At 44.2% G+C, this 26906-nt stretch overlaps 2 protein-coding genes across 4 annotated transcripts in view; one reads left to right on the forward strand and one right to left on the reverse strand.

Moving 5' to 3' along the window:
- The window catches only part of LOC121232837 (protein mono-ADP-ribosyltransferase PARP8-like), a 155608-nt gene that overhangs the window by 58322 nt on the left and 70380 nt on the right, over nucleotides 1-26906 (reverse strand). Inside the window, exons 4-7 of one of the 3 annotated variants that reach the window (XM_041121288.1) lie at nucleotides 25181-25270; nucleotides 24108-24178; nucleotides 20463-20540; nucleotides 14751-14845 (exon numbers count right to left, since the gene is read on the reverse strand). In XM_041121288.1, coding sequence (XP_040977222.1) covers nucleotides 14751-14845; nucleotides 20463-20540; nucleotides 24108-24178; nucleotides 25181-25270 — 334 coding nt within the window. Of the gene's footprint in view, nucleotides 1-14750; nucleotides 14846-20462; nucleotides 20541-24107; nucleotides 24179-25180; nucleotides 25271-26906 lie in introns of those variants that run through there. The other 2 variants (XM_041121289.1, XM_041121290.1) reach the window with 2 other exon arrangements.
- Nucleotides 1-26906, forward strand: part of LOC121232838 (ubiquilin-1-like) — a 1092736-nt gene that overhangs the window by 28838 nt on the left and 1036992 nt on the right. The window lies entirely within an intron of this gene.

Consider the following 26906-nt stretch of genomic DNA (forward strand, 5'->3'; position numbering starts at 1 on the left):
AAACAAGTCGACATCTACAAACACACTTACGACAAGCATTTGCAGTAATGGGTGTCCCGGCCCAGAAAAAAACAGATAATGGACCATGTTTTATAGCACAACGGACTCAGGAATTTTTTCAGCAATGGGGAGTGTCCTGGGTTCAGCTGGGATAGAGTTAATTTTTACAGGAACCTGGGAGGTGGGGGGGCATAGCCAGGGCAGCTGACCTGAACTAGCCAAGGAGCTATTCCATACCATGTGACATCATGCCCAGTATATAAATGGGGAGTGGGCCGGGGGGAGGGCTCTCCTGCTCTCGACTTTCGGTGGGGGAAGTGGCGGAGCGTCGGGTCCCGGGTGGTGAGCAGTTGCGCTGTGCATCACTCTTTTCTATATACTCTTTCATTAGTACCATCGTTGTTGTTGTAACTTTTTTTGCGTTGTCCCAGTAAACTGCCCTTATCCCAACCCTCGAGGTTCCAGTTTTTTTTCTTTTCTCTCCTCCGTCTCCCCCCTATCCCACCGGAGGGGGCGGGAGGAGTGAGCGAGCGGCTGCGTGGTCCTTTGTTACCGGCTGGGCTGAAACCACGACAGTCCTTTTTGGCGCCCAACGTGGGGCACGAAGGGTTGAGATAACGACAGATCTGGCCAGAGCGTGTTGAAACAAATTTGTCATACGCGTTTCTTATATTAGATAAATAGATGTTAGTCACAATGTTGGTTCATTTGTTTACATGGTGGCGTTTTGTAAGTCCTTATATGCTCTATGTATTGCCTGTAGTTACGTTTATCACCTCTGGGAGAGTGATTGGGATTATCATTTTGCTGTACTGGGCAATGTCGACTTGTGAAATGATTACATCACTGGTCATGAGGTTAAGCTGGTATCTGTATGAGGCAGTGATATCATTTCCATACTTCGGGCACCTTCTATCAGATTTTATTGGTAATTACAGCCAATCCATGGGGGAGTTAGGGGGGGATACTTCCCCCCGTCCGTTCGCCTCCCTTTTCTCCTTCCGACTAATTACAACAGCTTTTGAGAACTTTGAATATCCTTGGGATGCACAAGCCACTGTGCTGTTAGTGCTATGCCTCCTGAATATGTTTCAGGTCTTGTTTAGGGCTACAAAAAGGCTCTTTAAGAGTACCACCCAGAGATCTGCCCCAAAGCTGGATATTCATGGGTGGCACGGCATGTGGGAGGATATGGGCAGGTATCTAGAGAACTTCTCACCCCCAGTGGCTTGGAAGTTCACTCCCGAACAACTACAGAACCCTCATGAAGTGGTAGAATATTTGAAAGGAAAATGCTGTGGCTATTCCAAAGACGTACAACTCGCTGCACTGTGCTGGGCCCTGGCCAGTATCTACCAAACACTGCTTGATATTAGGCAGCACCCTCAGGGAGAAAAGGGGGAAAAGATGGAAAACAGGACAGCAGGCACCGTGGCTACCCCTACCCCTACAGCAGGCACTGTGGCTACCCCTACCCCGGCAACAGGCAGCGTGGCTACCCCAACCGCAGTGACAGATACTGCAGCTAAACCAGAGAACCAACCTGTGCCAGTATCAGTCGCCCCTGTACAGAAAAAGAAACACACAAAGAAATCAGTTCGCTCAGTGAGAAATGAAGATGAACCAGGGTCATCGCGAGAACAGGAGGAAGAGGCAGAACCTGAAATAATGACCCGATCTCTATCCCTGAGTGAGTTGCGTGACATGCGAAAAGATTTTAGCTGCCACCCAGGTGAGCACATTGTTACCTGGCTGCTCCGATGCTGGGATAATGGGGCTAGTAGTGTGGAATTAGAGGGTAAGGAAGCCAAGCAGTTGGGATCTCTATCTAGGGAAGGGGGCATCGACAAGGCGATTGGGAGAAAAACACAAGTCCTCAGCCTCTGGAGGCGACTTCTGTTAGGTGTAAAGGAAAGATACCCCTTCAAGGATGAAGTTACATGTCACCAAGGCAAGTGGACCACCATGGAGAGAGGTATCCAGTACCTGAGGGAATTAGCCGTGCTGGAGGTGATTTATAATGATCCAGAAAATGCGCAGTCACCCATAGACCCAGATGAAGTCCAATGCACACAACCCATGTGGCGGAAGTTTCTACGAAGTGCACCACCAACCTATGCCAACTCATTGGCAGTAATGTCCTGGAAAGAAGGCCATGGACAAACGGTGGATGAATTGGCTGTCCAGCTCCGGCAATACGAAGGAAGTCTCTCTTCCTCCCTACAAGCCTGTGTCTCGGCTGTAGAGGAATTGTCCCAGGAGTTCCAGCAATTCAAAGTGGATATGTCTTCCTCCCCACCTGTACAGGCCCGCATCGCAGCTATTGGGAGTAAGCATTCCTCTGCCCAAGAGAGAGGAGAGAGAAAGTACACACGACGGGCTAACCTGTGGTTTTACCTGCATGACCATGGAGAGGACATGAGGAAGTGGGATGGAAAACCTACCTCAGTCCTGGATGCACGGGTACGGGAGTTGCGAGAAAAAGCAACCAGAAAAGAGGATTCTTCTTGGAAAACTGCTGCTCCAGTTTCCTGTGAGCAGTCCCCCAGATGCAGTAGATGGGCTGATCACATTTCTGATCCTCTTGAAGGGACTTCTGATTCACGTGTGCGAAAAGTGAGTAACGAATATTCTAACCAGGATTAGAGGGGCCCTGCCTCCAGCCACGTGGAGGAGAGGGATAACCGAGTCTACTGGACAGTGTGGATTCGATGGCCTGACACATCAGACCCACAGGAATATAAGGCTCTAGTGGACACTGGTGCACAATGCACCCTAATGCCATCAAGTTATAAAGGGGCAGAACCCATCTGTATCTCTGGTGTGACAGGGGGATCCCAAGAGCTAACCGTATTAGAAGCTGAAATGAGTCTAACCGGGAATGACTGGCATAAACACCCCATTGCAACTGGCCCAGAGGCCCCGTGCATCCTTGGTATAGATTATCTCAGGAGGGGATATTTCAAGGACCCAAAAGGGTACCGTTGGGCTTTTGGTATAGCTGCATTGGAGACGGAGGAGATTGAACAGCTGTCTACCCTGCCTGGTCTCTCTCAAGACCCTTCGGTTGTGGGGTTGCTGAAGGTTGAAGAACAACAGGTGCCGATTGCTACCACGACGGTGCACCGGCGGCAATATCGCACCAACCGAGATTCCCTGATCCCCATCCATAAGCTGATTTGCCAATTGGAGAGCCAAGGAGTGATCAGCAAGACTCACTCACCCTTTAATAGTCCCATATGGCCTGTGCAGAAATCTAATGGGGAATGGAGACTAACAGTAGATTATCGTGGGCGGAATGAAGTCACGCCACCGCTGAGCGCTGCTGTGCCAGATATGTTAGAGCTTCAATATGAACTGGAATCAAAGGCAGCTAAGTGGTATGCCACAATTGACATTGCTAATGCATTTTTTTCCATCCCTTTGGCAGCGGAGTGCAGGCCACAGTTTGCCTTTACTTGGATGGGCGTCCAGTACACCTGGAATCGACTGCCCCAGGGGTGGAAACACAGCCCCACTATTTGCCATGGACTGATCCAGGCTGCACTGGAAAAAGGTGAAGCTCCAGAGCACCTGCAATACATTGATGACATCATCGTATGGGGCAACACGGCAGAAGAAGTTTTTGAGAAAGGGAAGAAAATCATCCAAATCCTTTTGAAGGCTGGTTTTGCCATAATACAAAGTAAGGTCAAGGGACCTGCACAGGAGATCCAGTTCTTAGGAGTAAAATGGCAAGACGGGCGTCGTCAGATCCCTATGGATGTGATCAACAAAATAGCAGCTATGTCCCCACTGACTAATAAAAAGGAAACACAGGCTTTCTTAGGTGTTGTGGGCTTTTGGAGAATGCATATTCCAAATTACAGTCAAATTGTAAGTCCTCTCTACCAAGTTACCCAGAAGAAGAATGATTTTAAATGGGGGCCTGAGCAACGACAAGCTTTTGAACAAATTAAGCGGGAGATTGTTCATGCAGTAGCTCTTGGGCCAGTCCAGGCAGGACAAGATGTTATAAATGTGCTCTACACTGCAGCTGGGGAGAATGGCCCTACCTGGAGCCTCTGGCAGAAAGCACCTGGGGAGACCCGAGGCCGACCCCTGGGGTTTTGGAGTCGGGGATACAGAGGATCCGAGGCTCGCTATACTCCAACTGAAAAAGAGATATTGGCAGCATATGAAGGAGTTCGAGCCACCTCAGAAGTGGTTGGTACTGAAACACAGCTCCTCTTAGCACCCCGACTGCCAGTGCTGGGCTGGATGTTCAAAGGGAGGGTCTCCTCTACACATCACGCGACTGATGCCACGTGGACTAAGTGGGCCGCACTGATCACACAACGGGCTCGCATAGGAAACCCCAGTCGCCCAGGAATTGTGGAAGTGATCATGGACTGGCCAGAAGGCAAAAATTTTGGAATGTTGCCAGAGGAGGAGGTGACACGGGCTGAAGAGGCCCCGCTGTATAATAAACTGCCAGAAAATGAGAGGCAATATGCTCTGTTCACTGATGGGTCCTGTCGCATTGTGGGAAAACATCGGAGGTGGAAGGCTGCTGTATGGAGTCCTACACGACTAGTCGCAGAAACTGCTGAAGGAGAAGGTGAATTGAGTCAGTTTGCAGAGGTGAAAGCCATCCAGCTAGCGTTAGACATTGCTGAAAGAGAGAAATGGCCAGTTCTCTCTCTCTGTACTGACTTATGGATGGTGGCAAATGCCCTATGGGTGTGGCTACAGCAATGGAAGCAGAGCAATTGGCAGTGCAGAGGTAAACTCATCTGGGCTCTCGCACTGTGGCAAGATATTGCTGTTCGGATAGAGAAGCTAGTGGTAAAAGTACGCCACGTAGATGCTCATGTACCCAAGAGTCGGGCCACTGAAGAACATCAAAACAACCAGCAGGCAGATCAGGCCGCCAAGATTGAAGTTCTCAGGTGGACCTGGACTGGCAACATAGGGGTGAGCTATTTATGGCTCTGTGGGCCCATGATACCTCGGGCCATCAGGGAAGAGATGCAACATATAGATGGGCTCGTGATCGAGGGGTGGACTTGACCATGGACACTATCGCACAGGTTATCCATGAATGTGAAACATGTGCTGCAATTAAGCAAGCCAAGCGACTGAAACCCCTGTGGTATGGAGGGCGATGGCTGAAATATAAACAGTGGGAGGCCTGGCAGATTGACTATATCACACTCCCACGAACCCACCAAGGCAAGTGCCATGTGCTTACAATGGTGGAAGCAACCACTGGATGGCTGGAAACATATCCTGTGTCCCACGCCACTGCCCAGAACACTCTCCTGGGCCTTGAAGAGCAAGTTTTATGGCGACACAGCACCCCAGAAAGAATCGAGTCGGACAACGGGACTCACTTCCGAAACAACCTCATAGACACCTGGGCCAAAGAACATGGCATTGAGTGGGTGTATCACATCCCCTATCATGCACCAGCCTCCGGAAAAATCGAACGATACAATGGACTGCTGAAAACTACATTGAGAGCAATGGGGGGTGGAACTTTCAAACATTGGGATACACATTTAACAAAAGCCACCTGGTTAGTTAATACTAGAGGATCCACCAATCGGGCTGGCCCCGCCCAACCAAGACTTGCACATACTGTAGAAGGGGATAAAGTTCCTGTAGTGCACGTGAGGAGTATATTAGGAAAGACAGTCTGGGTTAGTCCTCCCTCACGCAGAGACAAACCCATCCAAGGGGTTGTTTTTGCTCAAGGACCTGGGTACACTTGGTGGGCGATGCAGAAGGATGGGGAAGTTTGATGTGTACCTCAGGGAGATTTGATTTTGGGAGAGAATAGCCAGTGAATTAGGCTGTATGATATTTAACTGCTAAATAACCTGCCAATGTATGTCATTGTATCTATAGTGTCTATATGCCATATCAAGGGTATTACTGTAAGAATTACCCAAATGACTGAAGAATGGACTTTGAAACTGAGCCAAGAACAACAGTGATAGAACTTGAACTGGCGCCCAGCAATTTCCTCAAGATCCAACATCTTCGACCTGCAGACCAAGGGTGTGGGTTGCATCAAATGTACCAGCCAGAAGTTCCAGAGACAGCATACAACAACCCAACACCTCACACCATCTCTCTTATCCTGAAGAAGTGTTACAACAGATGGAGCCTCAAAGTCATGGACTAAATAAAATTGATGGACACATTGGAGGGATAACCCATTGACTAAGGGAATACTATTTGTATGTGTGTGTGTGTGTGTGGGGGGTGGTCCATATACATATATATATATATATATATATATGACAAGGAAAGTGGTAGCGGTTGATTGGAAAATGTAAAGATCTGGGCATGATGTAAATGGTATAGAATAAGGGGTGGATAATGTCCTGGGTTCAGCTGGGATAGAGTTAATTTTTACAGGAACCTGGGAGGTGGGGGGGCATAGCCAGGGCAGCTGACCTGAACTAGCCAAGGAGCTATTCCATACCATGTGACATCATGCTCAGTATATACATGGGGAGTGGGCCGGGGGGAGGGCTCTCCTGCTCTCATCTTTTGGTGGGGGAAGTGGCGGAGCGTCGGGTCCCGGGTGGTGAGCAGTTGCACTGTGCATCACTCTTTTCTGTATACTCTTTCATTAGTACCGTCGTTGTTGTTGTAACTTTTTTTGCGTTGTCCCAGTAAACTGCCCTTATCCCAACCCTCGAGGTTCCAGTTTTTTTTCTTTTCTCTCCTCCGTCTCCCCCCTATCCCACCGGAGGGGGCGGGAGGAGTGAGCGAGCGGCTGCGTGGTCCTTTGTTACCGGCTGGGCTGAAACCACGACAGGGAGTTACTCATATTACCGGCATTCCTCATTCTCCCTACAGGTCAAGCTATAATTGAACGTACTCATAAAGTATTAAAAGATTTTTTGGGAAAACAAAAAACTGGGGAATTAGGGGAACCTCCTTCAAATAGACTCATGAAAGCAGTATATGTGATGAATTTTTTGACCCTGCGTGGAGAGTCAGTTGTTCCCCCTGTAGTTCGGCATTTTCAAACAATGAATAGTGGGATTCAAAATATTGATAATGGGTGGAAAGTCTGGGTTAAAAATATTGAGCGTCAGCAATGGGAAGGACCTTTTAAAGTAATAACGTGGGGCCGAGGTTATGCTTGTGTCATTACAGAAAATGGGCCAAAGTGGATTCCAACTAAATGGACGAAACCTTATGCTGAGATTGATATGGAACACACTGACTGTAGTAAGCAGCATGACAGTGACACCGGTGATTGATCCACATCGTTTAACGCCGTGGGACAGTAAGAATGTTTGGGTGACACCGGCTAAAGCTATTAATCAAACCTCTTTTTGTGTGTCTTTTATTCTTATGTATTTTATTAGGTATAATATTGCTTTTGCCTTGTTTAATTAACTGTGTTCATAGGTTTTTGCAAAGGGCAATACAGCACGTTGTTAATTGTCAAAAAAAAAACCAAAAAAGGGGGAATTGTGGACACATATTTAGCTAACATCGGTCGCAAGAGCATTCCAGAGGCCTTTAGAAGACCTTGAACAGAATAAACAAGAAGACAAAAAAAGAAAGATGCCAATTAGGAGAACACAGGTGCGCATTCCACGATAAAGGGAACTTGGCACAAAGAACCTCAATTCGGCAGTTTATCTTGACCAATTAGACTGAGACAAGTTTCGCGTGTTTTAATTGGTATAACCAATTATGTCTTATGTTTATGCGCGTGTACAGTGTTGATATAACCAATCATATTTTATGCTTGTGCGCGTGTACAGTGACTTTGCAGAATATGTGACTCTAAGTATGTGTGTGTTTTAGCAATAAAGGGTCGTCTGTTGTCTGCTCTCAAGATTACAGGCGTCCGTCTACTTCAATCTCCTCAGACTTCCATGTTTTTCTATTAAACTAGACTAAGACAGTGCACAGTAGCAGTTGTGCATAAATAAGTTGATGAGGTAATTTTGAAATACAAAAATATTTTTGTGAATATGACTATCTCCTAACAACGTGGCCTCTCAGACCATGGTAGGACCTAGCTTGCACTGGAAATGCCTTGACCTCTTGTGAAATTTTGTGGAGGGAACCCCTTCCACCAAACCTCAGCATCCCAAAGTCTCTCTCTACATCAGATGCGTCCACACATGGCACAAACGGGGCAGGTGAATGGCTGACCAGGGCTGCATTACCTGGAGGCTTCCCAGCCACCCTTATGGCTGCTCCAGAGTCTGCTCACCCAGAGCCATACAGGCACTTGCTGACCTCCTACAGCTCACTGAAGACCTGACTTTGAAACAGTGAAATTTTCCACCTACTGAATGGCTTAGCCACTATGCTACACAACAGTGGCCTCAAATTTTTTTGTAAATTTTCTAGAAGATCCAAAGAACAGATTGCTATGAACTCCTAAGTAATATTTATGAACACAGGCTGGTGTTACTCACATGACTGAGATTCAAAAGGCTGTGAACAGGCATAATTTTATAAATTAAACAGAAACATAGTTGAACTAACTAAACAAAGAAATATTAGGGGAAGAAAGGATAAGATAAAAATAAGTTACAACTGTGGAATTTCCATACTCACTGAAATCCCTTTACCCCCACTCCATTACCATCATAGAAAATGGATTTTAGACACATGATGCTGACTCTAGTTTTACTTCTTCAAGCTGAAAGGAAGGAAGAAATCATGTTTTCTTCCACTGCCTGAAGCTTATGATCTGCTGCCTACGATGGCTCCAAGAACACATCTTGATTTTGAAGCTCCCAGAAGTCCTCTGTCCATCAACGCATAAGCAATGTAAATAGATACTGAAGAGTTTGGATCAGTCAGTCCAGAGGGCTTTCTCATGGCTTTGGTGGCCAGATTTCAAAGGGCAGTGGTGAAAAGCATGCAGGTATAGGAATTTCCCTTTTATATATACAGTTGACTCTCTGACAGGAGAAGACTACTAAAAGTGTCAACTGTCTAGGAAATATGCATCTTAGTGGGTGTCACTGTCAGACAGACTTGTTGCAGTCACAAAAGTAGAGCTGCAGGAGAGGGATGAAACTGAATGCTTAATGCTGTGTTTGTTATTTCCAAGAATTTATATTTTCAACTGCAGCAGAGTAGAAAAAGCATGAACATTTTCCACATGCCAAAAGCAGCCATAGATGCCAATTTCTACTACAGTGAGCCTAAGGAGATCACAATGCTTCCAATAAAACAGCTGATTCAATAAATTAGATGCATTAAAGTTTTTGAAAAGTTACATATAATGTTACAATTTTAGGAGCCTGAGAGAGCCTATTATCAAGGTATTCTCAATTTCATAGTTATCAGTTTGGCAACTAAACATTTATCATCTCATTCATTTGCTTGAATATCTCATTCTTTGCTCACAAGCTAACAGGGCTCATTGACAGAGCATTAAACTAGACTTGAAGGGGGAGGGGGATAATATCAGGCTTGCCCGTGAGAAGCCAAGGGACAACATGCCAAGGTTAGAGGGATGGGGTGCTAGCAAGGGCCATCAGCCTGTTATTCTGAGACTTGCTGGGTATACTGGAGCACACCTGAAGTCTTACAGAGAGGAGCCAGGGGCTCCTGGGGTAATAGGAGCCAACAGAGAAACACCAGTGAAATACCTCAAAGGAATTAAGGGGTGTTCCTCTAAAAAGGTGACACAGCCAACAGCCCAGCTGAAGTGCCTCTACACCAATGCATGCAACATGGGCAACAAACAGGAGGAGCTGGAAGCCCACTGTGCTGCTAGAAAGCTATGACCTAGTTGCCATTACTGAAATTTGGTGGGACGAATCCCATGACTGGAACGCAGCTATCAATGGCTACAGGCTGTTCAGAAGGGACAGGCGAGGAAGGAGGGGCGGAGGGGTTGCCCTCTACATCAAGAAATGGATAGATTGTGAAGAGCTGTCTCTGAAGAATAGCCACGAGCAGGTTGAAAGCTTATGGGTAAGAATTAGAGACCGAGGCAACAAAGGGAACCTTGTGGTTGGTGTTTACTACAGGCCGCCTGATCAAGAGGAGCCTATTGACAAAACCTTCTTACTCCAGCTACAGGGGGCATCGCGCTCGCAGGCTCTCGTCCTGCTGGGGGACTTCAATCACCCCAACATCTGCTGGAAAAGTAACACAGCGAGCTGCAGGCAATCCAGGAGACTCCTGGAGTGCATTGAGGATAACTTCTTAAGGCAGGTAATAGACAGCCCTACCAGAGGGGATGCGAGACTGGACCTGATGGTCACCAACGCAAGTGAGCTAATCGGTGACGTCAAGATTGGAGGCAGCCTGGGCTGCAGTGATCGTGCACTGGTGGAGTTCGCAGTCCTGAGGGATATGGGACAGGCAAAGAGTGAAGTCAGGACCCTGAATTTTAGGAAAGCAAACTTCCAGCTGTTCAGAGAATTAGTCAATAGGACCCCCTGGGAAACTGCCCTCAGAGACAAGGGAGCAGAACTGAGCTGGCAAATCTTTAAGGATGCTTTCCATAGAGCACAAGTGTGGTGGCTTAACCCTGGCTGGATGCCAGGTGCCCACCAAAGCCGCTCTATCACTCCCCTCCTCAGCTGGACAGGGGAGAGAAAATATAACAAAGGGCTCATGGGTCGAGATATGGACAGGGAGATCACTCAACCAATTTCCGTCACGGGCAAAACAGACTCGACTTGGGGAAAATTAACTTAATTTATTGCCAATCAACCAGAGTAGGGTAATGAGAAATAAAATCAAATCTCAAAACACCTTCCCTCCACCCCTCCCTTCTTCCCAGGCACAGCTTCACTCCCAGATTCTCTACCTACCCCCCACCAGCGGCGCAGGGGGATAGGGAATGGGGTTTATGGTCAGTTCATCACACGTTATTTCTGCCACTTCATCCTCCTCAAGGGCAGGACTCATCACACTCTTCCCCTGCTCCAGCATGGGGTCCCTCCCACAGGAGACAGTCCTCCACGAACTTCTCCAACATGGGTCCTTCCCACGGGCTGCAGTTCTTCAGGAGCACACTGCTCCAGCGTGGGTCCCGCACGAGGTCACAAGTCCTGCCAGAAAACCTGCTCCGTAAGCTCCTCTCTCCACAGATCCGCAGGTCTTGCCAGGAGCCTGCTCCAGCACGGGCTTCCCATGGGGTCACAGCCTCCTTCGGGCATCCCCCTGCTCCAGCGTGGGGTTCTCCCCGGGCTGCAGGTGGATATCTGCTCCACCGTGGACCTCCATGGACTGCAGGGGGACAGCCTGCCTCACCATGGTCTTCACCACGGGCTGCAGAGGAATCTCTGCTCTGGCGCCTGGAGCATCTCCTCCCCCTCCTTCTTCACTGACCTTGGAGTCTGCAGGGCTGTTTCTCTTACATGTTCTCACTCCTCTCTATGGCTGCCATTTCTGTGCTCGCTGCAACTTTTTTCCCTTCTTAAATATGTTATCCCAGAGGCGCTACCAATATTGCTGATTGGCTCGGCCTTGGCTGGCGGCAGGTCTGTCTTATAGCTGGCTGGTATTGGCTGTCGGACATAGGGGAACCTTCTAGCAGCTTCTCACAGAAGCCACCCGTGTAGCCCCCCTGCTATCAAAACCTTGCCACACAAACCCAATACAGCAAGAGCTCTCGATCCCCAGGCATAAGAAATCAGGAAAGGAAGGCAAGAGACCAGCATGGATGAGTCGAGACCTGCTGGTCAAACTAAAGGGCAAGAAGGAAATGCACAGGCAGTGGGAGCAGGGACAGGTATCCTGGGAAGAGTACAGGGGCGCTGCCCAGTTGCGTAGGGATGGGGTCAGGAAGGCTAAGGCGCGGCTGGAGCTGAACTTGGCAAGGGATGCAAAGAACAATAAGAAGGGCTTCTACAGGTGTATGTCAGCCAGAAAAGGAAGGTCAAAGAAAGCATACACCCCCCCCCCCCGATGAACATGACTGGCAAACTGGTAACAATGGACGAGGAGAAGGCTGAGGTACTCAACAACTTTTTTGCTTCAGTCTTCACTGGCAACCTCTCTTCCCACACCTCTCAAGGGGATGGACCTCAAGGCAGCGACTGGGGGAGCAAAGTCCCTCCCACTGTAAGAGAAGATCAGGTTCGCGACCACCTGAGGAACCTGAACATACATAAGTCTATGGGACATGACGAGATGCATCCCAGAGTCCTGGGGGAATTGGCTGATGTAGTTGCCGAGCCACTCTCCATGATATTTGATAAGTCATGGCAGTCAGGTGAAGTCCCTGGTGACTGGAAAAAGGGAAACATTGCAACCATTTTTAAAAAGGGTAGAAAGGAGGACCCTGGGAACTACCGACCTGTCAACCTCACCTCTGTGCCTGGGAAGATCATGGAACAGACCCTCCTAGAAGCTATGCTAAGGCACATGGAGGACAAGGAGGTGATTTGAGACAGCCAGCATGACTTCACCAAGGGCAAGTCTTGCCTGACCAACCTAGCAGCCTTTTATGATGGAGTGACTACATCAGTGGACAAGGGAAGAGCTATGGATGTCATCTATCTGGACTTCTGTAAGGCCTTTGACACAGTCCCCCACAACATCCTTCTCTCTAAATTGGAGAGATATGGATTTGATGGATGGACTGTTTGGCTGGATGGTTGCATCCAGAGGGTAGTGGTCAATGGCTCGATGTCCAGTTGGAGATCAGTGATGAGTGGTGTCCCTCAGGGGTCTGTATTGGGACCAGTACTGTTTAATATCTTCATCGATGACATAGACAGTGGGATTGAGTGCACCCTCAGCAAGTTTGCAGGTGACACCAACCTGAGTGGTGCAGTTGACATGCCTGAGGGATGGGATGCCATCCAGAGGGACCTGGACAAGCTTGAGAAGTGGGCCCATGTGAACCTCATGAAGTTCAACAAGGCCAAGTGCAAGGGCCTGCACCTGGGTCAGGGCAACCCCCAGTATCAATACAGGCTGGGTGATGAAGGGATTGAGAGCAGCCCTTGCAGAGAAGGACTTGGGGGTACTGGTGGATGAAAAGCTGGACATGAGCCAGCAATGTGCACTCACAGTCCAGAAAGTCAACCATATCCTGGGCTGCATCAAAAGAAGTGTGACCAGCAGGTTGAGGGAGGTGATTCTTCCCCTCTACTCTGCTCTGGTGAGACCCCACCTGGAGTACTGCATCCAGCTCTGGAGTCCTCAGTACAAGACAGACATGGACCTGTTGGAGTGGGTCCAGAGGAGGGCCACAGAAATGATCAGAGGGATGGAACACATCTCCTATGAGGAAAGGCTGAGAGAGTTGGGGTTTTTCAGCCTGGAGAAGAGAAGGCTCCAGGGAGACCTTATTGCAGCCTTTCAGTACTTAAAGGGGGCTTCTAAGAAAGATGGGGACAAACTGTTTAGTAGGGCCTGTAGCAATAGGACAAGGGGTAATGGTTTTAAACTAAAAGAGGGTAGATTCAGACTAGATACAAGGAAGAAATTTTTTACAATGAGGGTGGTGAGGTACTGGAACAGGTTGCCCAGAGAGGTGGTAGATGCCCCATCCCTGGAAACATTCAAGGCCAGGTTGGACGGGGCTCTGAGCAACCTGATCTAGTTGAAGATGTCCCTGCTCATTGCAGGGGGGTTGGACTAGATGACCTTTAAAGGTCCCTTCCAACCCAAACTATTCTATGATTCTATGATTTCCTAAACCCATATACAACTATTTGGATTTTAATTTCCCAGGTCCTCGAAATGTAATGAATTTCCACTTAATTTGAAAAGGTATAGTACACCATAGTTGTAGACATGCTCTCTCTTCTTAGACTAAAATAACAGAGCTTATTGTTTAGAGGTTAATGGGAATTGTTGCTTGGAATATATGTATGCCTAAGGTTATTATCTTCTCTGTATTTTATTACTTGGTTTGTATGACAACTTTGATATTTTCTTTGTAATACATCTGACAGGTCTGTTCCATCTTGCCTACCTGTTATTTTTATGAAATTATTAAGATTACATAGATGGAAAATGAAGTTATAAAAGACCTGAAGCATATTAAAAATATCATACAGCTATGCCCTACAGCAGAATCATGCACACTCATATATGCCCAACAGAATTTTTGTGTAATTACTCTTTGCAATCCACCCCTGACTGAGGTTCCACCACTTCCCTTTGTAGGATACTTTAGTTTCCCACAATTAGAAAGCTTTCCTAAAATCTTATCAAATTCTTGTTTGTTGCTAACAAAGCTAGTTTCTTATTGTCTCTCTGACAATAGAGAACATTTGATCACTCCTCCTATCTACAAACAACTTTATTTTTTGAAGAACTGTTATTATGTCCTCTCCTTCTGTGTTTTTTTCCAGACTAGACAAATCCATTTCCTTCAGTCTTTCCCTAGGGAAAATATTTACTAAATCTCTTATCATTCCTCTTGTTCACCTCCAGGGTAGAAGACAGGATATGACAGAAAAGAAGTTTAACAAGGGTTTAGAGTAATGCTGAATAGTAATATTTTCAACAAAATACGACAGCCTGATCAAATACCGACTGAACTGCAAAAGACAATGATGTTTTAGAGCAGGTTTCCAGGGCTTGTTCTCAGCATAGCCAGTTGTATTAGTACTCAGCCACAAAAAGAAAAAACAAAACCAGCATTATTGCTAGCCAGCAGTGCTCCTTCCTTTTGCCACAATATACAGGAATTATCAGAAAATACTTGTGTTTTGGCAGTGAGGGAAGGTCCACATGGAAGTCAATCTCCAAAACATTAAAGGTTCCACAATACAGAAGGGTCAATGACATACCTGAGAGATACTGCATTAGGTCCATAGATCTCTCTCACTGCTGTCAAATCAGCTTCCAGCTGTGGGTGCTTGTGAAGTTCTCCATCATAGCTAACCTACCGGAAAAAAATAAATTCTAGGTGTTCTTATTTATTTCATTACTGGCACCTAATCTAGGCTCTTGAAAGTTCCCCCTGCAAAATATGCTGCATAAAGATTCCTTAATGCCATGCTCAGAAAGGACACTGTGTTGATAAGCTGAAGCACTGAGGTGGTCTAGCTCTCCTAAGCAATGCTATTTGCAAAGCAGGCACTTCTGCATCAAAATTCCAGAGGGTCCCACTCCTGTTTGTGGGAAGAGAAGCTGCAAAGGACTCATCCCTCTGTCCTGTCTTGTCCTGGGGTCTGTTCTGGGCCACTTGTGCATTTTAAAACTGGTAAGTAGGAGAAGAACCAGATCTCCCCAGTCATAGCATCCCAGTCCAACCACTACAGGACAAAGGTTCTTGCTTGTTATCACCCTCTCATATATTTTAGACACAGAATGGCTTGGGCTCAACAAGAGAAGCACGAGACTATACTATATACCAAGTGTCTCAGCATCTAAATTACATTTTCAATCTACTCATTGGCTGTATTTGACTATTTTATCTACCAATGCAATTATATCAGATCAAAAAGAAAAATAATTAAAGAACACTTTCCCATTTTAAGTATTTTACCAGAGAAGGTGTAAAGAAACATGTTTAGACATCATCCCCATTTTTTAAAACTCTGCATGGAAAGTGGAAACAGCTATGTTAGTGCTTACACTATAAAGAAAATTGTGAGCTGGTTTGGTTGGGCTGTATGAAGTAAAAATAATTAATATCCTCCTATCTTCTACAAGGACCAAAATACCTTTTTAGGCTTGTAACAATCTATTAAAAGTCTATTACTACTTTCTCTTTAAGCAATATGCTCCTGATTGTGTGAGCCTAATTCTACTTCTTTACACCAATTAGAATGACCATAATTCCACAAAAGTCGATGAACTCCCTAGATTTGGACAGATTCAGAAATGAGAGTAGGATTTGGCTTGTACCTTTAACAAATTCAGAGAGCAAAGCACAAGAGTGCAATTTATCCCTTTAGACGTATATACATCCTTATACAGGAATTCCTGCTGAGAATTCTTGCTATTGCAGAATCGTATCTAACTGCAGTACTGTTTCTTCCATTTGTACATCCAAATCTGTAGGAGACCAGTACTGTGACACTTTCAGCTCTGATACCTAGAGATGTACTTTTCAATCTAATGAAATAAATTTCAATAGAATTAAAATAATAATCAGCTGATCACTTTTTACATGTGAAAATTAGCAAAGAATAATTTGATTAGACTTAGAATTCTTCAAATATAAGGCACAAAATTCATCAGCATAGCATGAGCATGTATTTATCAGAGATATCAACGATATTCACGACCAGAAGGGTATAAGCCAAGTATCCCTGCCTTGTTTGGGCAGGCACGTCAAAATAATTTCCCAAGTAGAAGAGCACAGGAAGAAAACTTTTATTATAATTTTTTTTTCCACTTAAGGTAGGAGCAAACCAATCCTTTTTACATACTCATTACTCAAAGATTAATTATTTAAATCTAAGTGAGAGTTGAGATCAATTGCATCAATAATTGCTGTCCTGCTTCCAAAGAGAGCACAGTAATCATTTCACAAATCATACCTGTGGCTCACCCGTCACCTTTGTTGGTCCTAAACCACATTTTTTAAACAGTCTTCTGTATCAATAATAGTAAAATCCAAAAGGAACACTATGCAGAACATGGAACTGCTCAACATAATGCTTTCTCCAATCTATTTTCTGATGGTAAGAGGTTATGAACTCAAAAAGGAAACAAAGCAGTGTTCTGGCAAATTGTAAGATCACAGTGTGGCATTTTCCATCCCTGAATTAGTGCCACAGACATGCTGGTGTACGCAGAGGAGACTGCCAGAGTTTTGTATATCTGCATTTGCAAATATGTCCTGTAACTGAAGCACAAGAGAGAGGGAGAGAGAGTGCCAAAGGCAGTAGTATTACTGTTTCAATCTCCTGTTCTCTTTTGCAAATATAGAAGATAGAGATTCAAAGTAAGAATTAACAGAATCTCAGAGAAAGTGAATATAAAGGCAAAAAAATCTGATAACTCTGCTGTGTCTGAAGGGTCTGTGTTCAGAAAGTCTCAGTTTTTAATGAGACCTGATTCAGATTATTTTGTCCCACATAATGACCCATTGAAAATCAATAGGATTTAGACTATTGAATCACTTAACTACTTTAAAGTATTTATCCATTAAATCCTTAGGGAGGATTACAAGCAGGTGCCTAGGAAGCAGATACAAACATTTATTTTATGGTCAAAATGTCATATCTTGTTTTCACTGCCCATCAAATGCCATTTCCCATTTTCCATGGTCCTTGTTTCATCATCAGTTGCTCTCTTGTCTTTCCAGCTATAACCACTTAGAAATATTAGAATTATCCCTGACCTCCACCTTTTCCAAGTGTATTGCACACAATTACACTAGCATCTATTCCCTCTAGTTGCTAAAGTCAACATTTTTGTCCCCTTTCTCTGTGGGCACATGTCCTGTTTTCGGCTGGGATAGAGTTAATTGTCTTCCTAGTAGCTGGTATAGTGCTATGGTTTGGGTTCAGTATGAGAAGAATGTTGATAACACACTGCTGTTTTCAGTTGTTCCTAAGTAATGTTTATACCAAGTCAAGGATTTTTCAGCTTCTCATGCCCAGCCAGCAAGAAGGCTGGAGGGGCACAAGAAGTTGGGAGGGGACACAGCCAGGGCAGCTGACCCAAAGTGGCCAAAGGGCTATTCCATACCATGTGACATCATGCCCAGTATATGAACTGGGGGGGAATTGGCCTGGGGGGGGATCGCTGCTCGGGAACTAACTGGGTGTCAATCGGTCAGTGAGTGGTGAGCAATTGCATTGTGCATCACTTCTTTTGTGTATTCCAATCCTTTTCTTATTATTGTCATTTTATTATTGTTATTATTATCATTATTGGTTTCTTCCTTTCTGTTCTATTAAACTGTTTTTATCTCAACCCATGAGTTTTACCTTTTTCCTTCCGATTCTCTCCCCCATCCCACTGGGTGGGGGGAGTGAGTGAGCGGCTGCGTGGTGCTTAGTTACTGGCTGGGGTTAAACCATGACAGCACAGTACACACTTGTCTCAAATGAAGCAGCTTACCTTACTGGTTCCCCACATGTACAGTCAACTTTTTTGTTTTTCCAATACACTTGGTGCTCACTTAATAACTCTTACAATCAATTTCTTTGAAAAAGGACTGTTCTTTTTATCTCTCAGAGGACTTTGCTTATTATCTGATTTCCTATTTATTTCCTAATTCCTCAATCTTTTTTTTAATTCTTCTTTAGAATTTTGTCCTTTTGACCATGAAATTTTAAATTAAAAATTTCCTTTTTTCTCTCTTGTTAAATATACTTTCTGTGATGTCTTTGGGTTTTTCTGTTTGTTTGTTCTCCTTATTTTCCTTTTTGAGTATTCTATACTCAAGATATTCACAGTCACCTGATATTTTATTTTTATTGCTGTAATTTTACTGCTTTTTCTTGCCAGTTATCATTCCTTCAATTAAAAGTACTACCTTAAAAAATGAGAATGCAATATAATATAGTTTCCACTTCAATTATAAGGCAACTAAATTCTAACCAGTATTTCCTATTACACAGCTCTTTTACACCTTAGAAATGATTTACTGCTCTCTGTGTTCATATCGCATAGGCAGCACTGATATTTATTCATTCATTTGGGCACTGGCAGGCATCCTTTACTAAATGTATTTGCACTGTTTCAAGAAGTAAGCACTGGCTTCAGCCTCAAGGCTGAGTGTTTTGGGTTTGTGTGGCAGGGGTTTTTTTGGTAGCAGGGGAGGGGCTGCAGGGGTGGCTCCTGTGAGAAGCTGCTAGAAGCTCCCCCGGCTCCGAGTCGGACCCGCCTCTGGCCCAGGCCGACCCAATCAGTGACGGTGGTGGCGCCTCTGGGAGAACAGATTTCAGAAGGGGAACCTCCAGTAGGGGGGAGATTGGAATGTGAGAGGAACCCCTCTGCGGATACCGAGGGCAGTGAAAAAGGAGGGGGAGGAGGTGCGCCGGAGGAGGGGATGCCCTGCAGCCCGTGGTGAGATGGCAGGCTGTCCCCCCCCCAGCCCATGGAGGGGAGCAGGGAGCAGATGCCCACCTGCAGCCCGGGGAGGAGCCCACGCCACAGCAGGGGGATGCCCCTGAAGATGGCCAGGACTCCATGGGAAAGCCCGTGCTGGAGCAGTCTGTGACTGAAGGACTGCAGCCCGTGGAAGGGACTCACGCTGGAGCAGTTCGTGAAGAACTGCAGCCTATGGGAAGGACCCACGTTGGAGAAGTTCGTGGAGAACTGTCTCCCATGGGAGGGACCCCACGCTGGGGCAGGGGACGAGTGAGTCCTCCTCCCCCTGAGGAGGAAGGAGCGGCAGAGACAAGGTGTGGCGAGCTGACCCCAACGCCCACCCCCTGTTCCCCTGTGCCACCTGCGCCGCTGGGAGGAGGAGGGAGAGAGAACTAGGAGTGGAGTTGAGCCCGGGAAGGAGGGGTGGGGGGAAGGTGTTCTAAGGTTTGGTTTTACTTCTCATCCTTGTTTAGATTTGATTGGTAGTAAATTAAATTGATTTTGTTTCTTCCCCAAGTTGAGCCTGTCTTTTGCCCCTGACCATAAGTGGGGAGTGATCCCTCCCTGTCTTTGTCTCAACTCACGAGCATTTCTTTATATTTTCTCCTCCTCATCCCACCCAGGGGGAGGAGTGAGCAGCCTTGTGGTGCTTTGTTGCCAGCTGGGCTTAAACCACAACACTGAGGCAGTGACAACTTTCATAAACAGCAACCGTAATTCATTAAAATGTTCATTGAAATAAATGGTTCTAATCTTAGATTTGGATTGCAATTTGAGATTATAAGTGAGGAATTATTCCTTTGGGGCAATAGACTAAAAAGATAAGAAAAATCTGAATAGAGTCTAACAGCGTGAAGCGCTCTATTGACATTGCAGAAGGAAAAGATATGAAGAGATTTTATTTCCCAATACATAAAAGAATGTAATAATAACTAATTCTGCTGAGGGAACAAGAAGTAAAGACACAGAGCTGTACATTCATATAAAAATATGAAGCGTTTTTCAAGGTGAATTTAACTGTAGAGCTCAGAAAAAGAATGAACTATTGCCTACATCAAAATTGTTTTGTAATAACCTTTTTACCATTAAATTCCAGTTATCTTGACTTTACAAAATGGCAATCCTCCAGAAGGAAACAGATTTGGATCCAGCCTGACTTCCCATTTGTATCAATAATGGGATATGCTTTAAAGAGTGAATATCTATTTCCTGGATGTAAGCAACTGGCTTCTATTTTCCAACCTCCTGAAGAGCACATGGTTTTTCTATTCTTACAGCTTTACAAATGTAAACAAACTCATCTTATTTTAAATCTGATATAATTATACAGTATAACATATTCAATACTTCTACTATAAAAGACTACATATATATACACATGACATTCTATTCTATGTTGAATAAACATAAGAAATTAATTATTATCATAAATTTATAATGGAATGAACCACAGAAGCTTTCTAATATTAATTTCTTGAAACCTGTGCAAAAATATCCTTCATTACCTGTCCTCCATAATAAAATTCCTCAGAATCATTATCTCCTTCAGAGTCTTCTTCAACTGTGCTGTTGTGCTGTGACTCCTTAATGGAAAAGGAAAGTTAACAATGGTACAAGCAATATGTTTATCTTGCATTTATAGTTCTAATTATAACTACAGTAATTATGTTTATACAATTAAGCTCTAAGTACCCTTTATTAAGAGATCTCAGACAAAACAAGCACCCACTAACTAGGTACATAAAAACACCCTGAATATATGTTGGAGAAATAATACTTTGGGTACAGCCACAGTGTGGTATTTTATGGAACTGAAGAATTCAGTAGACTATGCAGCTATGCAGGGATACTTCACTCTGTGCTTCTGCTAAACAAAGCATAATTTACTCACCAAGAAAGGTTCTGGACTTAATTCATTTGGCATTTCAGTGTAAAAAAAGTAAAAAAAAAAAAATTACTTTACCTTATTCTGGTAAATCAATTCTAATAGTTTAAGAAATTAATTCAAGCCTGAGCATGGGATGTCTTAAGTTCCTTTCTGTGAAAAACTCTCTGACACACTGCTGCTTAATTATTATTTTTAACAGAAGTATCAGCCTGTTGCCAGAAAAGTTCAAACTTAATTTTCTGACTAGTTCTGTTCTAAGACTTTGAAAATTAAGGATTAGAAAGTAATATGCTTACCCAAGTAAAACCTGCTCTAAATAGGCTGTTCTGTGAATAATTGCACTCAAGTAAATAGAACTGATCATGGCATAGACTGCAACTCAGCATGAGCTGAAGTGTTATATTATTCTTCCTACCAATGGAACCTTTACTTATAATTATTTAATTGCTTGAAGATATTAATTCTTGTTTCCCACAATCCATCTATTATTTCTAGGCCCTATGCTGACAAGTATCCTATAAAGAATACCTGATAAAATCATAATTCTTCACTTCAACCTGAACATGATGTATTTATTGCATATTTTTTATTTATGTCCTGTACAGAACTGCCATAATGGAATAGAAATTAGATGTATGAATCAAAGATTAGAAGTTACCCCTAAATCCCATATATTCATAAATGTCAAATATACTCTTATCACCAATTTCTATGGTCAGACATTCTAATCCCATTTCCTTACCTTTGTCTCTAAATTCCTGCTCTATTCACTGTAGGTATACATAGAACAAAAATTGTATTTCAGCCAATTTCATGGCAATTTTCTAAGACAAGGCATAAAAATAATTTCTGCTTCTACTTTACTGAAAAGAAACAAAGTGACTTCAGTCGTCTTTGTTTTATAACCTTAGCTCAAAGGGAAGTCTGTGTTAAAAGAGAACTCAACTGAACAAAAATTCAACACAAAGCAAAGAGAAATTAAAATCTCACACTACAATAGTGACAAACCCATCCTATCCTAACCAAAACCTCTAACTGTTTAGACAACAGAAATGGTCAGTCTTTTATTTAAAGGCTTTTTTCAGTACTTTCATACTTAAGTACCTCGTTCAACTGGAAAAATAAATAGATAAAATCCCAAACTCTGTCCCATAGAAGCTAACTGTATCTCAGGCTTTGTATTGGTTTTGCTGGCAAGGTTTTGGTAGCGGGGGGGGTTACAGGGGTGGCTTCTGTAAGAAGTTGCTGGAAGTTTCCCGTGTGTTCGAGAGAGAGCCAATACCAGCCGGCTCTAAGATGGACCTGCCGCCGGCCAAGGCCGAGCCAATCAGCGATAGCGGTAACGCCTCTGTGATAACATTTTTAAGAAGGAAAAAAGTTGGGACAGGCAGATTCGGCAGCCGGAGAGAGGAGTGAGAACATGTAAGAGAAACAACTCTGCGGACACCAAGGTCAGTGAAGAAGGAGGGGGAGGAGATGCTCCAGGCGCCGGAGCAGAGATTCCCCTGCGGCCCGTGGTGAAGACCATGGTGAGGCAGGCTGTCCCCCTGCAGTCCATGGAGGTCCACGGTGGAGCAGATATCCACCTGTAGCCCGTGGAGGACCCCACGCCGGAGCAGGTGGGTTTCCCAAAGGAGGCTGTGACCCCGTGGGAACCCTGCGCTGGAGCAGGTTCCTGGCAGGACCTGCGGATCTGTGGAGAGAGGAGCCCACGGAGCAGGTTTTCTGGCAGGACTTGTGACCCCGTGGGGGACCCACGCTGGAGCAGTGTGCTCCTGAAGGACTGCACACCGTGGAAAGGACCCATGCTGGAGCAGTTTGTGAAGAACTGCAGCCCGTGGGAAGGGCCCACGTTGGAGAAGTTCGTGGAGGACTGTCTCCCGTGGGTGGGACCCCACGTTGGAGCAGGGAAGAGTGTGATGAGTCCTCCCCCTGAGGAGGATGAAGCGGCAGAAAACAACGTGTGATGAACTGACCATAAACCCCATTCCCCATCCCCCTGTGCCGCTGGGGGGGGTTGGTAGAGAAGCCGGGAGTGAAGTTGTGCCCGGGAAGAAGGGAGGGGTGGAGGGAAGGTGTTCTGAGATTTGGTTTTATTTCTCATTACCCTACTCTGGTTGATTTGTAATAAAGTGAGTTAATTTCCCCAAGTTGAGTCTGTTTTGCCCGTGACGGTAAGTGATGAGTGATATCTCTCCTGTCCTTATCTTGACCCACAAGCTCTTTGTTATATTTTCTCTCCCCTGTCCAGCTGAGGAGGGGGAGTGATAGAACGGCTTTGGTGGGCACCTGGCAACCAGCCAGAGTCAACCCATCACAGGCTTTTAATCAAAAGGGTAAATTCTTACTGCACTTGAATTTCTAATGTTTAGAGAGCACTGAATACAATTATGAGGCAGCCGAAGCAAAATATTTCCAGTGCAGCTTTTTACATCAAATCAGGTTTCATCTACAAAAACCCCAACCATACCCATTATTGTATCTGAACATGCTTATCTGCCTTTTCCAGGATCAAATACAGATCCGAGCCTAAAAAGCAGTAGTCAAGAAACAAGTATTCCAACCAAAGCAACCATCCTTACCAAAGGAAGTCTTTAAGCCATGCACTTGAATTCTTGATACAGTGCTCAATTTCTTGTTTGGGGTAGGAGCCTATGTGGTGCTTCCTTTGAGCCCATAACACTGTCAACCCCTGTATACCTTACGTTAGTGCTACTTCTTTCTTGAGTTAATGTCTCAGTGAGACTGGTCAGGGACCCATGCCAGAGGTACAGCACAAATACAACCGTGACTGGAAGGCCTTAACACTCCAGACACTACTTATGGTGAATAGTGTCATGCAGAGGTCCAGAGACTCCAGCAGGACTGCTGTAGGCTGCATGAAGAAGCAATGAGCTAATAAATGGGATGTGGTCCTATGTGCAGGACTAGGTTAAAAGGTAATGGCATCATGATCTACTTCTCCAGGAGAGCTGTATTTTTAGGGTAGACAGGGTCTATGCCACCACTGAACAAAAAATAAAATAAATGTCAAAACCATATTTCCTAGGATGGGAGCATCCCTATCCCAACTAAGTGATTCACTGGTTAATCCACGTATGAAACCCAGAGAACTATGCTCACCTTATAAAATGTGTAAACCTACAGTTTGGGTAAACATAGATTTGACAGGAAATATTTTATTATTTTAATATTAATATTTTATTATTTTCTGTTGTTTCTTAAAATAACTTGTTAAAATATACATACAAGAAATACATACCTCTCCATTCTCCCTCTGTAATTTTGACCTTATGGATAAGCAATAGTTGACATCACTGGTTTTTCTTAATTCTTAAAAGAAACGGGAAAATAGGGAACATATGTGAAAAATGTGAAATAATTTTGCATATGCAGACCTGAAATACTTGGAGTAGTAGAGCAAATAAGGAACAAAAAGTTACAGATATGAAAAGCACCAAAGAGTTTACAATACAACAGTCTAAAATTAAGAAGCCCAAACATCTCAGAAGACTCATATTTTTAACTGTGAAATGAAACTCAGCTGGTCCATCTAAGAGATTTGTTTTTCCCAATCTGTAATTTACACTTCAGTGTCATTCATTAATTTTGTATACTTTATAAAAGAACAAATAATCAAAATCCCTCAGCAAAATTAAATCAGATCATCTTCTATATAAAATACAGGGGTTTATTCTATTTTAAATGACAGGCTTTATTTCTTTTTAAATTACAGAAATATTTGCAAGTAAAATTTATCTTAGACTTCTGACTATAATGGCCAGTTTTTGTTTGGGTGCCACTCCACTGACTTCAATAAAATTATTTTTTATTTACATCAGTATAAATGAGACCAGAGACCAGAGATCTTCAGATCATATCGGTTTCCAGTGGAATTCAAAGTAATTCTGTGTTACACAAAAAAAGCCCTAAAGTATTGTAATAATAATAAAAAGTCTGCAAAGTCAAGTGTTCCTATCTGAAGAACTGCCAGAATTAAGACTGCTCTATGCAGTTTCTCCTGCAGCCTGAAATCATCAGGGAATTTGCTAAAATCTAAAAAATCTCTATGGAGTATGCACAAATCTTGATTATATATTGTAAGACTGCAAAACATTAAAAGAATAAAATACATTCTGCCTACACAATTGTGTTGATCCCCAAAGAAATATTTTAATTTCTTCTATTCTGAAATGTAGGACAATTTACTACAGGAAGACTGTGAGAAAATAGCAAACTGTACACACATTAACATATCTCCTTTTAAGTACAGGCAATGTCTTGTCTTTCCTCACAAAAAATGAACTCAATAAAACACTCGGGACATAAGATTACCTGTAGCGATTTGGTGGAAAATTACTGGAATTGGCTCTGTTGTAACTAACACATCTTCATCGTTATCAGAACTGGAAACATAAGTGTTATCTACAAAAGAAAACCACCTTGTATGGTGAAGTCCAATTGTGCTCTGCCAGCCCCTTCCACTGTTGCCCATCCCACCCTTGTACCATAAGGAACCATTTCCCACGTGGTTAGGGAAGCATGGCGCTATTATCTTCCTGGTGTGCTTTTTTCTGCTGAGATTGATAATGAAAAGAAAAATACCAAAAGAATGGAAGATTTGGACCCAAATTTTATAAAAGCAAACCCCTGGAGTCCGATGTCATGGCTTTCAGGAATCACACCAAGTGCTGCTCTGAACTGTCCCACAAGGCTTATGGGGGTTTGAGCCAACCTTTTCCAAAATGAAGACTTGTTCTATACTTTTTGTCATGCCTGACACTAAAACTCAAGCTAGGTCTGGTGTGCAGAGTGAAGGCTGCATTCAGAGCTGGGTGTTAACAGCCCATTATGCAGAATACCTGTGCCTCATTTTGCCTGGTCACATAAAGGATGTTTGAAGTATCTTCTAATCAGTGGATAACCTTTCTTGTGCCTAATTCAGGAAAAAAAAAAATCTTTCCTCCCACTTAACAAAAACGTTAGGTATGGATAAGAATATGGAAAGTCTATTCCAAACTTTCTTACAAAATGTGGAGATTAGGCTGTGATTTTTTTCTTTTTTTTTTTCCTTCCCAACCAAAGGTTTAGTAAAAACAAACAAGGGGCAGCAAGTTTTTATGTAGTATCTGCAGAAGCATATTTTGCATTAATTGCTGAACTGCCTATAAAAGTAATAAGATTTTGTTTTCTACTGATCTGGGCTGAATTGAAACGTACAATCTAGAGCAGAAAGGCTGACAATTAAGATAAATGCAGATAAAGAGACGAATAAGAAAACTGAAACAAGGACTTGATCTATCATAATTTTGAACACTCCAGTCCCACATCAGCAAAGTGTGTGAACTCACACATAATTTTAAGCATACTGCTGCAATCTCAAAGCCTTTGACCACAGTGCTTCCAGTGAAATGTTAAAAATGTTAGCATTAATTGATCAGTAAATTCAGCAATATTATTTGTATTACATTGGTTCTTAGCAGCCTGTATCAAGACGAAGCCCTGGTGCTGCCACCCCTTTCTCACACAGGTGTGCCATGCTGCCTTTGCAGACTAGCAGCTGCACTGCTGCACATGGACGGGTGCATGGGGCTTCCCCAGCCCACTGCCTGTGAAACAGCCTTTCTGCCACATTCACACACATCTACTGAGTCTGACACTATCCCACACCTTTGCCTACTTCCACTCCTGCACTGTCCCATGAGGTAATCTGAGTAATCTGTGCTCAGCTCAACAAACATATATTGCGAGCAGGCAGTTGCTGCAGGAGGCTGACACCACTTTTGCCTGAGCACTGCACTCCAAGTGGGCACAGCAACCTGCTCCATCTGCTCAGTTTGTGTCTGCTCAGCTACACACTTGGCACAGGGATGTGTTTTAGAGCCACAGCATTGTGCGAATAAAACGGGGTCCCTCCAGCCATCTGCCAGCACTCACTCCTTCTTCCACTTTTGTCTGTCGGCAGGACAGGGTGTAAACTATGCCTCCAGGACAGCTGCATCTCACCCTCTCCACAAACCCCTGCCTTGCCTCTATTTACATGCTCCACCTTGCTGCCATC

Source organism: Aquila chrysaetos, chromosome W (genome assembly GCF_900496995.4).
Source record: "Aquila chrysaetos chrysaetos chromosome W, bAquChr1.4, whole genome shotgun sequence".
NCBI lineage: Eukaryota > Metazoa > Chordata > Aves > Accipitriformes > Accipitridae > Aquila > Aquila chrysaetos.